The following is a 14649-nucleotide window of genomic DNA, read 5'->3' on the forward strand; positions in this document are numbered from 1 at the left end:
CTGTGTTTTAAAATTTGTAGATACTAAAAACCAACTTGTAGACATCTTCACAAAACCATTAACTAAAGACTCTTTCTACACCATTAGAAGAGAATTAGGATTTCTAGATGCAAGTAACTTAGACAAATGATTTGTGTTTTGATGACTTATGACTTATTTGTTATTTATGCACATATGCTTCTATTATAATGTGAGGATGATTTATTATCTTGTTTGATTTTTATAAGTTTTTCTCTCTTGTATGAATACATTTATTGTATGTTTATCCATTTTTATATAATTTGACATGATTAGATTTTTGTCAAAATTATATTAATATGCTAAAATAATTGAGATAAGTAATGAGTTACCATGTATGTGTTTATAACTAATTTTTGTTACTTAGAATTAAGTTTTGATTCTCTGATAATAGATTTAGATTATAATTATATTTTGTTTTTTAAAACCTTGTATTTGGCTATGTTTTTATGACATTTGAACACTTAGTATTTCTTTTAATACTTGCTTAGTATGACTAAACATGATGATTATATTGACTTGCTCTTGGTTGTTTATGATTGTGTGTTTTAAACTTAATTACTTTAATAATATATGACTAGCGGTATGTACTTACATTTGATATTGTGTTTTATATTTTTTTCATATATGTTTTATTTGAATATTATGAATGACCTTCTGGATTATATGACATTCTATGGAGTATTATATTTTTAGTGTGATGAATAATATATCTTGTTTGATTGTTTTCTATTCTCATGTATTTTGGCTATATTATTATGGTATTTGAACAATTTACTATTTCCTTATTTGCATGGTATGGTTGAACAAGTATGTTATTTGGCTATGTGGATTTTATAGTTAATCTATTTATGATTGTTGCTTCATGGTTCTAACTTCATGATTTGATTGATGGTTTTTCATGAATGCTGTATGAATATTTAGTTATATTTGCATACTTAAATTTTGATACGCACTTTGGCTTTTTGTTGATGCCAAAGGGGGAGAGAAATTGGATTAAATCAAGAATTCACATGAGTAATCAACTTATTTTTAAGATAAACATAAATTCAAAAACAAAGGGGGAGAATTTATGAGAGTGATCGACTAGGAAAAAGTGTGTGTGTGTTTCTTGATTTCAGAAGTTGTCATCATCAAAAAGGGGGAGATTGTAGAAGCAAGGCTTCATGGTGAATGTGATTCAAAGGTGTTTTGATGATAACAATGATGACAACAAAAGATGATGACAAAGGTGATGAACAAAAAGCTCAAAGATCAAAGAACAACTCAAGTGAATCAAAGAACATCTCAAGTGAATCAAGAACAAGTCAAGAGTTCAAGAATTAAGAAGAATTCAAGACTCAAGAAGAAAGCCTAGAATCAAGAATCAAGATTCAAGATCTCAAGAATCAAGATCAAGATTCAAGAATGAAGAAAAGACTCAATCAAGATAAGTATTAAAAAGTTTTTTCAAAACTTTGAATAGCACATGAGTTTTTGACAAAACCTTTACCAAAGAGTTTTTACTCTCTGGTAATCGATTACCATATTGTTGTAATCGATTACCAGTAGCAAAATGAGTTTGAAAAAGTTTTCAAACTGAATTTACAACGTTCCAATTATTTTCAAAAGGCTGTAATCGATTACAATGTTTTGGTAATCAATTACTAGTGCTCTTGAACGTTGAAATTCAAATTTAAATGTGAAGAGTCACATCCTTTCACTCAAAAGCTTTGTGTAATGGATTACACTTATTTGGTAATCGATTACCAGTGACTGTTTCTGAAAAATCAAAAGATGTAACTCTTCAAAAAGGTTTTGACTTTTTCAAATGGGCTTTAAGTTTTTCTAAAAGTTATAACTCTTCTGAATGGCCTTCTTGACCAGACATGAAGAGTCTATAAATGCAAGGCTTTGTTTTACTTTTCCAATCAATCTTATACAATCCTTTACAAGCCTTTAATCTCTTTGAATCTCTTTGAACTTCTTCTTCTTCTTGTACCAAAAGCTTTCTGAAGTTTTCTGGTTTTCTAAACCTTGAAAACTTGTGCCATTCATCCTTTTCTTTCTCTTCTCCCTATGCCAAAAAGAATTCGCCAAGGACTAACCGCCTGAATTCTTTTTGTGTCTCTCTTCTCCCTTTTCCAAAAGAACAAAGGACTAACCGCCTGAATTCTTTTGTGTCTCCCTTCTCCCTTGTCAAAGAATTCAACACGACACAGTCTGAGAATTCTTTTGACTATTCCCATTCCCTAATACAAAAGCGTTCAAAGGTTTAACCGCCTGAGAATTCTTTTGTATCCCCATTCACAAAGTATCAAAGGTTTAACAGCCTGAGATATTTGTCTTAACACATTGGAGGGTACATCCTTTGTGGTAGAAGTAGAGGGTACATCTACTTGGGTTTGACTGAGAACAAGAGAGGGTACATCTCTGGTGGATCAGTTCTAGTGGAGGGTACATTCACTAGGTTTCAAAGAGAACAAGGGAGGGTACATCCCTTATGGATCTTTGCTTGTAAATGGATTTTTACAAGGTTGAAATAAATCTCAAGGACCGCAGGTCACTTGGGGACTGGATGTAGGCACGGGTTGTTGTCGAACCAGTATAAAAACTCTTGTGTGTTTGTTTCCTTCTTCCCTACTCTTTTACTTTCCGTTGTGCATTTAATTTTTGCTTTTACTTTCTGTTAAGTTTCTCTTCTACTCCTCATTCTCTTAACAACAAAAGTAAAAGCCTTAAAAGAGTAATTTTTAATTGGTAAAGTTTTAGGAATAATTAATTCAACCCCCCCTTCTTAATTATTCTGAGGCCACTCGATCCAACAGCCTTGTTGAGATCAGTGTAGTCGATGCACATTCGCCATTGATCGTTGGCTTTTTTGACCATGACAACATTGACTAGCCAGGTAGAGTGCATGACTTCTTTGATAAAATGGGCCTTGAGTAGCTTGTCCACCTTCTTTCTAACTTTCTTGCGTCGCTCATTTCCCATCTTCCTCTTCTTCTATGACATTGGTTTGGCCTGAGGACAAATGGCCAGCTTGTGTATTATGCTACGGTGAATACCCAGTATGCCAGATGGCTACCATGTGAATAGGTCTATGTTCCTATGTAGGACATCGACTATGCGTCTATACTCATGGCTAGTAAGGTCTCTGTTGAGCTGTGTACATTTCCCGGGTTTGGATTCGAGCTGCAGCTTGGCAAGTTCTTCAATAGGCTTTGGACCTTTGTTAACAGTGTCATCATGCGAATCCACATCGAATACACCATCATGACCTCCCAGACTTGCTTTGTAGACAATCAAGATTCGGATTGAAGACCCTTTGTTGACACTCATGACTTGACTGCTACCACCAGTTGTGAGATGAGGCCTGCTTGGCTCTCTAGTGGGAGGATAGGGAGCCACTTTCAAGCTTTTAGCATAGCACTGTCGAGCCTGCTTTTGGTCTGCCTTGACAGTCACGATCTCTTCTATCAAGGTTGGGAATTTCATCTTGAGATGTGGCGTGGAGACAATGTTCATTCAACGTTTTCCTGTCAATCAAAGCAAAAAGTAGGAGGTATCTGCATCAATAATTAAATACCTGACGGTGAAGCTCCTTGAGAGCTGGCCTTGACCAAAAGTGTTCGTTAGGTCTACGTAACCTCTGGTCTCAACTCTTTCTCCAACAAAGCCAAGGAGTGGTCGAGAGTGTGGCTGGACTGTATCAGGTGAGACTTTGAGCCTCTGGAATGTTTTTAATTAAAGGATGTTCATAGAGCTGCCTTGGTCAATGAGGACCTTAGATACCATGAAATTGGTGATCACGATGGAAACAACCATGGGATCGTCCTGGTTGACAGGGTTGATGCCCTTGAAGTCTCTTTCGGTGAAGGTTATGGGAAGGAGACTTCATAGTGATCGTATATCGACACAGTTGATGTCGATATCCTAGATGACATGGAGATGTCGATTTGGGACTGATTAGACAACCCTCCATAGGGATATCCACCTGCAATGGTATTGATTACACCTCTGATTTGTTGGGCGGGTTTGTTTTCCTATTCTTGTTGAGGTTGTTGTTCACATCTTTGCTGATGATGTCTTTATATCCTTCTATCTTCTTCTTTATCCCTTCTTCTATTGGTATTGTGATCTCTGTGTTGGTCCTCTTGATGTCCTTCACCTGCTGAGTGATTGTGAGGCCCCTTCACGAATTGGGCTAGATACCCAGCCTGTATGAGCTCTTCTATTTTGTCTTTTAGGGCCCACCAATCTTATGTGTAATAACCATAACTGCGACGGTATTTGTAGTGTTTGGTTTTGTCTAACTCGGGTCTAGGAGGAAGTGGCGGAGGTAGCTTTATGGGTACCTCCGTGTTGAAGGCTTCTTCAAGAATAATGGTTCAATTGGCAGTCAGGGGTGTGTATCACTCATACATGGGTCCCCTTGGGAGAGGTTGGCGCTTGTCCAGCTTGTGTCGTTTGTCCAACTTGTGTGAGTCGATCCTGGTGCTTCCTTCTCTTTAGTCTCACTTCTTCTAGCCTATTGGACCTCATTTATGAACTGTTGCATCTCCTCCATTTGGATGTAGCCTTTGGCTCGTCCATGCTACTAGGAGGTTTTTTTCCATAGATCGTCCGCAAACTTACCAAGCCGTAGGGTGAAGAACATGGAGTGTAATTCTACTTTTGGGTTGAGATTTTGAATCTAGACAGCAATTTGTCCAAATTTGTCCATGAACTTTTGAAGTGATTCATCATCTGCTTGTCGCAAACTGGCCAAAGCAACGGAAGTTATGCGGTGTGACCAGCTAGTTGCATACTGAGAGTTGAAGTGTTCGACAAGGGTGTCGAAGCTGTCAATGGACCTTGGAGGGAGTCCTCTATACCATGCCAATGTTTCCCCTTTGAGGGACGTTGGGAAAACGTGACACAAAATTACATCGTCATTGGTGTAGAGATTTTCCTAGGTGAGGAATGCATCCAGATGTTCATCTGGATCGGTAGTTCCATCATAATGCTCTAGGTTGAGCGGTTTCCAACCTAAGGGTAGATCGGCCTCCATGATACGATCAACAAAAGGGTGTCGATGGGTCGTCGTCCGCCCTTCATGGTGGTGTATGTGAGAGAGACTAGGATCATCTTGGATGTTGATGGTGTGTCAGGGGTGTGATTCCCCTTGAGTACGTTCATGCATTGTGAGGGCAAAGTGCTCGTTGCCCTAAGGGCGTCTCACATGAGCCTTCAACTGGTTGTGGTCAGCCTTCAGCTTTATGAGTTCCTTCTCATAGCGTCGCTCCATCTCCGCAATATGTGTCTTGAGTTGCTAGAGAGTGTTAGTGTTTGTCATGGTTGTTGGGGGAGGATTGGAGCTCTCTAGAGGTGTCTTGCGTCTGAGGCCATATCGTGTGCTAACCATTGGTGAAAGAGGTCATGGGGTAAGTTTTACCGCGGCCCCACAGTAGGCGTCAAATGTACTTAACAAAATTTGGAGTTGATCAACGTCAGGGTGAATGTGGCCAAGGTGGGCTCCATGATCTCGTACGTCAGACTATGGGTACCTTTTGTTAGGAGGACAAGAGGGGGAACCTGCAAAACAAAAGAATCTGACGCTCGAGTAAGTACATGAGTTAGGTGAGAATGGAATGAAAAGGGTGAGATAGAACCTGGTATTTATAGAGTGAGATGGGAGCTTCGGGTCCTTGTTTATTGAGATAGTTATAGTAATGTAACAACCCTTGTAGATAATTCCTAACTTGTAGATAATAGTTAGTTGATAAGTTGTGACTTAAAGATAATGTGTATCTTATAGATAACTAAGTATCTGTCACCTCATAAAGGAGTTATAACATTATCATTAACATTCAAATATCAAGGTTTTTATAGATAACCCATCGACTGCTAAGGACGATGTCTACATGCTCCTGCGTCAAGGCTGACATGGAGAGCTGACGTGTGTATTAGAGTGTCACGTTGCTTGCCACTTCCATTTTTTGGACCCCAGACAATACATTTATCGAACAATCAAACAAGTTTTTTAACTGATAAAAAAACTAAAAACTAACTGAAATATCTTATCGAACATAACCAATATTTCCACTTTTAAAAAAGTTAATTACCCATTTTAACTAGAGATTGCTTAATTCAAGTTGATTCTCTTTATAAGACTATTTCCTATTTCAATCTCTCTCTCTCTCTCTCTTCAACAAAAAAAAAACTACAAATATACTCTTAAGGAGTATTCATTAACCAATCCAATGAAAACTGAAAAAATCAGTCCAATAAAAAATCAAATGGATAAAAAATTTGAAAAACTAAAATTTTTTATTTGATTGGATTGAATATCGGATTTAATTTTCAAAACCGATGTGGTCCAATTCAATCCAAACCAAACTTGTAAATATGTATATATTTTTATTCATAATTTGATAATATCACTCATGTTTATATTTTTATTACTTATATATTTATAAATTTATCATTAACTTATATATATTTATAAAAAATATATTCAATTGACAATTATTTTTTTACTAACTATTTGAGTTAAAATGTATAAATATAGTCATAAATGACATGTAAATAAAATATTTGATATTTTAAATTAATTTTTATTATAGTTATTATATATTTTATCATTTATTTCATATTTTATCAAAAAAAATAAAAATGATTAAAATCAAAAAATGATCCAATCCAAACCATATCAAATTGGATTGGAATGGATTGATTTAAAGTTTCAAACAAAACAAATTACATGATAATTTTTTTATAAAAAAAAACCTAAGGGATTGGATTGGATGATTACCGATCCAATCTGGAAACACTCCTAAAACATACCAAACTTGAAGATTTCTATCAAGAATAATTGTTAAGAATTGGAAATTATAGTCATAAATGTATAAATATAGTCATAAATGACATGTAAATAAAATATTTGATATTTTAAATTAATTTTTACTATAGTTATTATATATTTTATCATTTATTTCACATTTTATAAAAAAAATAAAAATAATTAAAATCAAAAAATGGTCCAATCCAAACCATATCAAATTCGATTGGATTGATTGATTTAAAGTTTCGAACAAAATAAATTACATGATAATTTTTAAAAAGAAAAAAACCTAAGGGATTGGATTGGATGATTACCAATCAAATCTGGAAGCACTCCTAAAACATACCAAGCTTGAAGATTTCTAACAAGAATGATTGTTAAGAATTGGATTAATCAGGCCAATTTTTATTCATTCAATAATGCAGGTAAAGTTTAATTTAAGATTGACAGCAATCAACAAGAGTTGAGTATTCAATAATGCAGGTAAAGTTTAATTTAAGATTGACAGCAATCAACAAGAGTTGAGTATAGTAAAAGAGACTAGTTTTTCGTAATATGATAAACCAAAATTCAAATTTCTGCTAGAAAAAATATCTATCTATCATTTAGTGTCTGACAAAACACGATTACCTAAAAAAAAAAAAAGTACATGCAAGGGAAAAGAAGTTGATGACAAAATGACCAATGCCTTGCACTAAGAATTCTTAATAGGTGCATGTTAGATTTTCCAAAAAATTTTTTACCAAACATGAACTTGCTTGACAATTTTCTAAGAAAATAAATTGCTACATGAACAAAACTTTTTCATGCCAATCTGGAATTTAAAAAGACAAAAAAGAGAGAAAAAAAAAGATTCATTGAATACTTTTATCAGTAATAATACATTCACTAAAATAATTTTCTTTCATCATATATATAAAATACAGTGTCGACCGCAATTCATATAAGATAAGCTCTAATTGCTCAATTTCCTTAAACAACCATCTCACCTACACAAAGGAACCAAGATTAACACTAAACATTGGCAAGAAAAAATGTAGCATGCTTCCATCAAAGTTAAAGTATGAAAGCAGATAAACCGTTGAACTCGAGCAATTAAGATTTTTCCACAACATCAAACTGCAAAGGTCGCCTTTAGAAGGAAAATTCCCAAATAAACTGTGGCTTGAGGCAACCATTCTTGTCCATGCAATCCAATATATATACATTCATTCCATGCTTGTAAAACCAAATTGGAGCTATTTTGTACCCCACATTTTTTGGCCATGAATTTTATCATGTAGCCAATGCAACCAACAAAAAGCAACTCATTATCACCACCCCTTGTATTCTTATGCAGCATAATGCAATGCTTTTCAACTCTGCAATGCCAAAAATCAATGATCACTCCAACTGAGCTCTACTTGCCTTGCCAGAAGGGGTATGAGAAGCAGTTCTGGGAGAAACTAGAACTGCTTCGTTGGTTGTAGCTTTCATGCCTCCCATTTCTTCCAAACGCTTCCATCTGGCCTCGCGCTTTGACTTCATATCCTTCTCTTGCGCTTCATTTTCCCGAACTTTGATCATGCACTCTTCATAGAATTCAGGGTCAGTGTCCACGAATATCTTGCGAACGTTTATTGTCAAGCTCTGGACAGCCTGGTTCCAGTGGTTTCGGGCATTATGCTCCAGAGCAGGCAAGACAATGGGAAGTATAATTTTGTGGTTCTGCTTGATTAAGGTCTCAATGTGATCATTATTCCATAAGAACAAAGCCCTCTCTGCTACCTACAAATTAAGAAGCAAACAGATCATATGAAAGAGCATAGGAGTAAAATGATGGTAAGAGTATCCACTATTCAGAACAATGCATCACAATGTCAGTAATATGTGTTGTTATTAAGTAATCCTACCAAGAACAATGAAGCCAACTCTATAAATGGGAACATTCCTAGTTTTTGGGAAAAACATTCACAACAGTGTCTAATAGTAAAATTACTTGAGTAAATTTGGGAATATGACATTCTTAAGTTTGGTACAAGCCATAATATTCCCAATGTGTGTTGATTTTGATTCCCAGGAAAGTAACATCCTTGCTTAGCTTGGTTGGTTTTTCTTCCCATAGTGACGGTTGGGTGTGTTACTTTTCCAAAGGAATATTGAAGTTTCTTTATAACCTTAACTATCAACTTCTATTTCCACTCTTTTCTACTATCATTTACATTTTGAAAGAGTTCAATTTCTATGCCCTGTTAGTGTAAAAAGTTTTACACTATTAACCTATCAAAAATCATCATTGGTATGACTTTTAAGGTAGTTATTGTAAAAGTTAGCAAATTTACCATACATAATAGTTTATAAATGGATGATAGTGCAAAAACTTTTTACACTGTCATTGCATACACAAACTCTTTGAAAAATATTCCCAAAAACATTAAATTCTAAACAAATATGTTTTTAAATTTATCTAGAAATAACATTCCTAGTCATAGTATTCTTGAGAATATCATTCATGGCGATGTAATCATATATCTTGAAAAAGCTTCCTAATACCAATCTTTATACCATTATTAACAAGAGAACAATAATAGAAACTCCATAAATTATGGTCCCTTGGCCAAGGAAAGAATCCAAAATCTAAGCTATTGCAGAAGAGGAGAGTGAAAAATTGTGTGCACATGGGTGTGTAAGAGAGAGAGAGAGAGAGAGAGAGAGAGAATTTGGTGCAATCTTTGTGGTTTGCAGAATTAATAGGCCCAACCATTTAGGTTATCTACAAAAAGGGCACAATATTTACCACTCTTTGAATTTCATAGAAATTTTAATCCAAAAATATCTTGTTACCAAATGATGTTTCCAACTCTCATGTTCAAGACTCATACTTGATTACATAAAATGTTCAACTTAAAAAAAAAAATCATAGTTTTACTCTTGAAAATAACTTATGGTTTAACAAGTATCCAAACTAAAATTTGAACAGAAAAGGTATTAGAATTTTCCAACACTCGAGATCCTAGTTGCAAACCTGCCCAGTCATGTACTTTAACAAGATAAATATAAATATAAACATAGACTTTCAAGTGTAGATAATTTTTTTTAAAAAAATACAAAAGAAATAAAAGGAAACTGGGGTATGACAACTCAGAAACCAATATGTTAAACTTGACCATCTAGCAAGAACACAGACTAGCTATGGAGACATTATTTAAGATATAAGAGCGGTCTGATAACCAAAACAAAACATTCAGGGGTCCATTTGTCAAAGCCCCAAAATTAGGGAAGTTCTATTATCCTATTAATAAAGCAAATTCCAACCTTTTGTCTCAACAATTGCTTAAAATCTTCAAAACTATTTTAAGATGATGTAGTAAAAGGAACACAAGACCAAAGGAGAGGGTCCCAAGCAGTAGCTATTTTTCTAATTTCAATAATAAAATGAGTTAAAAATCGCTAGTCATTGCTCAGACATGATTTGTCCATTGGGACAACCTCCTTCCACTCTCCTCTGAAGACATGTACAGGGGAAAAAGGTAGTAATTTTAAATTTTATTTGCTTTAGTTTAAGCACACTCACTAATAAGGAGACATGGGTATTTTGAGGTGCTGAATCCCGCATTGAGTAGTATTATAGGATGCTTGGTAGAGTACTTAAGTGGCTTGGTTCTCCCCCCTTGATAGCTAGCTTTCAAGGGAGGGTTCCCCAAGTACTTGGGTGCTTTCAATTGGTATCAGAGCTGGTTGCTAGTGTCTCGGAAGGGCTGATAAAAAAAGGCTTAGTGAAGCATTGTAAAGTACAATTAGCTCTCAAGGGAAAAGCTATAATAGGGACTTGAGTATTACAGGGTGCCTAAGCCCCACATTGAGTAGCATGGAACTCTGGGATAATGGGATGCTCGGTGGAGTAATTAAGTGGTTGGTTCTCCCCCCTTAACACAGCTTTTAGAAGAGGGTTCCCCAAGTGCTTGGGTGTTTATCACTCTCCAATTTTATTTTCCTTTCTGAAGTAGGAATATGTTATAAATTAATTGTTCTCATTCTTCTCATTTTACCAAATGATAAAAAATGCAGACAGGCACAACAACACTTGTCTTTCCACTAGTCGATATAATAAATGCATTCTAAGTTGACTGCTTAACATCTAGGAAGTTTTATTATATTGGTGAATGCAATACGTTTACCATCTTTTCAGTAGCCCAGACCACAACATTTTCACTGAGTTGAGTTTCCAGTGCAGTCTACATGGATTCCCAACAATCGCCCCACAAAAAATTAACACAATTACACCGTTCAGTAACAGATTACCAAAATAGCCCCCATCATGGCAGTCTCAGACAATAAATTGTCAGAGAAATAGCAGACCACAAATCTTTTACCAAAATTCTGTTCAAGCATTCTGAAAAGGGTAAAATATGTTTTTGTCCCTCTAAAATTTTCTAAGTTTGGTTTTAGTCCCTCTAAATTTTTTTATCCGTTTTTAGCCCTTCTAATTTTGAAATGCACTATTTTTGGTCCCTCCAGCGTTATCCAAACCACATTTCATCCCTCTATAAAGCATTTTGAGGACCAAAAGTGTTACACTTCAAAATTAAATTAGAGGGACGGGAAACGGACAAAAAATTAGGGGGACTAAAATTGAACTTTGAACATCATAGAGGGACCAAAACCATATTTTACCCTTCTGAAAATCCATGAATAAAACAAAAACAAAAAAGTGTAAGAGAAAACCATAAAATATCGGAAAGAGCAAAAGTAAGCCACATTAACCAATATCCTCCATCAATTTTCAAAAGTAAAGTTCACAAAAGTGAAAATCAAAGGTCATATTATGAATTAAAAGTGAGAAAGTGTATTATAAACACATTTAAAAAAACTGTCAAAATGTATTTGTAACTGCTCCTTATACTAGTGATAGTAATCCAAATATTAAATTATCTTCAGTGACATTATAATTTGTCTCGTGAAGCTCATGTTTCATGTCTAAACATTAAAAAAAAAAACAAAAAACAAAAAATAGGTGTGTTTGATTTTGCTTATTTTAAAAAAACAAATACTTATTTTTGTCCACTTTCCGAGAAAGCTTCAAAAAAGAAAAGAAAAACAGATTATTTCTCCAAAAACAATCCGAACCAAACATGCACTAGGATATTATTTGCATATGGAAAATGGTTTTCTTCACCAAATTTCTACCACCCTATGTCAAAAATCAGACACCAACCAAGAAGCAAATATAGGTGTCATTTCATCTATTTTGAGGGTTGAGAAATTATCACAGAAAACAAAGAGAAAGTGGAAACAGATGGAAATTACTGTAGTTACCAAACCTGGAAATGCGAACTGCTCAAGCAACAACTTATTTGGCGGAACAAGGGTACCATGCATCTTTGGAACTCTGCAGGTTGAGTTGCTTCCAAGACTTCCTCTAGCTCCCCTATGAACATAACCTCCTTAGAACTATTCGTAATGGGCCAGTATTTTAATAATCCCCGTATAACAGTATCTGCAAGCTTGCAATCTTTTTCCACAAACTGTGTGATGCAGTAAGATAACTGCTGATGGTACATTGGTATGCATTTTGGTTTATGAAGAGGAATAAGAGCTCGCACAAGAAACAGCTTGTGCTCTTCTTTCAGTGGCAAAGCAAATCCATTGATTATACTTCCCAAAATTTCCAAGAGTTCTGCAATCCCATTGTGTTTCTCAGTTTCAAAAATGAAGCGGTAGAATATATTGTTGATTGCTTTTCTGATGAATGGTCGGTGCACCATAAATTTCCCATAAACACGATGAAGAACTGTCTTCAAGTAATCCCGTTCCCTGGGATCCTCTGAATCAAAAAGGTCTAACAGTCTCAGAACAAATGAATGATCAATATACCTTTTTGCCAACTTCGCATCAGTCTCGGTTGACATGACGAACCTTAGAAGCAGTTCATACACAATTTGCAAGTAAGGCCAGGCAGGATCCATGGAAGGCTCTTCCTCATCCACGTCAAATGCTTCTAGAACTTTATTCTCTCGCGGAGGAGAAATAAATGTCCGGAACAAATTTATAGACACCATTTTTACAATTTCTTGCATCATAACATCTGTAAACTTCCCATTAGCAGACGAAACATAATCCACAAGTTCTACTAGTGTTTGTCGCTTAATTTCCTTTTCTTTGATGTTCTTTGTAGGGTCAGTGAAGTCAAATAGAACACAGCACATTTGCAGCTTTCTTATAAACAAATTCTGCTTCTCTGGGTTTGGAACATCACGAAAACTTGGCAAGGCTTCATAGGCCATAACTGGAAAACTCCCATTCAGATTCAGTTTTGAGTTCATAGCTTGGACAATCCTGTCACCATGATTTAATCCAGGAACCGAATCAGCAGTGCCTGAAAGAGGTGAGGCAGTTGCATTTGCATAGTGATAGCCTGCAGCATCACTGCTCCTTGCACTTGTCGAAGGAGTTGAAGAGGGAGTCAATATTGCCCCTCCTTCACGACTTTCCCCCGATTTGGAGGGCTTCCGAGGGAGCCTATTCAATATCTGCTTGATCATAGCTTAAAATTGGCTCAACAAAAGTTTTTTATGTCAGAACACACTCCTTACTGAAACTCTTCAAATCATACAAAGCAGCAACCTCAATTAGCAACTTAGCCAAGCAAGTGCACTAACTGAATCCCTGATAGAGACAACATCCAATGAAACAATAACCTCTCTTCAACATCACTTCTGTCTTAGCCATCATAAGATAGTATCATCTATGCTATATTTATCAACAAAAAACACTAATTGTAGACAGCCAGAGGATTCAGCAAAAAACTCCTTATCAACATCAACATCCATGGTGCTTCTTATTATGACAAATCTGAAACACAAACACACCACAAAAACTCGAAATTACCCCTAAATCCCAAATATATTATTAAAAAAATAACAGGAATCAAACAAAGTAACCCCCTCCCTCTCCTACCATAAATAAATAAATAAAACAACGCTCGCAGTTATACCAACTCTTGCAGTTATACCAAGAAACAAACAAATACCCCAAATTAAAAAAAACGAAAATAAATAAATTAAGAAATTGGAAATTCCCTCGTCAATTGATACCAACCAATTAATTATGAAATTGTGTAAAATAACATAACACCATAAGTATTAAGAGAGAAACTTTGACTTGTTCATTCAACTACAGTAAGAAGAAAAGGGCATACCTTAACAATATAGCTGGATCAGAGAGAAACAGGATCTGGGTCGGATCCACAAAAACCCCGGATGGAATTTTCGCTGAAAAGTGTTGAGTGGAACACGATGTGGAACAACCTTAACAATCAAAATTCGGGATGGGTGCAGAGGAAGAGAGAAAAAGCAAAGGTTTTTTTTTCCGGGGGGGGGGGGGGGGGGGGGGTGTTACATAGTAAAAGAATTTTGAAGAATTAAGGATGCTGGTCTTTGCCAAAAGAGAGAAGTGAAGTGCATCTTTCAAAGGGCAAAGAGAGAGAAAAAGAGAGAGAGAGAGAATAAAGTGAGAAGAAGCAAAGCAATCACTGGCCACTGGCTCAAGTTGTAGTTGTAATTATGGTTTTGGTAGCCGGAAAAAGAAAAACAAATAAAAATGAATGTTCTTGTTTATGTTGCTAATATTTTCCTTTCTCATTTTTACTCTTTTTTACTTTTCTTTCTTTTTTTATATTTTTTAATTTATCATCTAAGAAGTTTTTTTATTCTAATAAAAGCATTTCACCTAGTTTTTAGCTTTTTTTATTAGCTGAAAAACTTGTTTGAAACGTTAGTTTTTAACTTTTTATATTTTCTTCTATTTTTATTTTACCATTGTTGTCCAATTTTCTAGTTGTCCTATTT

General features: G+C 35.3%; 1 protein-coding gene across 1 annotated transcript; it reads right to left on the reverse strand.

Moving 5' to 3' along the window:
* Positions 1–7707: 7707 nt before the first annotated feature.
* LOC100795156 (serine/threonine protein phosphatase 2A 57 kDa regulatory subunit B' theta isoform) lies at positions 7708–14349 on the reverse strand. The gene is made up of 3 exons (XM_003524437.5): positions 14001–14349; positions 12124–13654; positions 7708–8590 (listed from the first exon to the last, which is right to left on the reverse strand). The coding sequence occupies exons 2-3, from the start codon at positions 13342–13344 to the stop codon at positions 8207–8209; spliced, it is 1605 nt and encodes a 534-aa protein (XP_003524485.1). The 5' UTR covers positions 13345–13654; positions 14001–14349; the 3' UTR covers positions 7708–8206.
* Positions 14350–14649: the final 300 nt, after the last annotated feature.

Source organism: Glycine max, chromosome 5 (genome assembly GCF_000004515.6).
Source record: "Glycine max cultivar Williams 82 chromosome 5, Glycine_max_v4.0, whole genome shotgun sequence".
In the NCBI taxonomy this organism is placed as follows: Eukaryota; Viridiplantae; Streptophyta; class Magnoliopsida; order Fabales; family Fabaceae; genus Glycine; species Glycine max.

What these genes read in the sequence shown, in the direction of transcription:
- LOC100795156 (XM_003524437.5), bottom strand. Translation starts at nt 13,344, where the DNA reads ATGATCAAGCAGATATTGAATAGGCTCCCTCGGAAGCCCTCCAAATCG. An exon ending in TGAGCAGTTCGCATTTCCAG is followed by an intron (nt 8,591 to 12,123) that starts GTTTGGTAACTA and finishes CTTAATTTGTAG; the next exon opens with GTAGCAGAGAGGGCTTTGTT.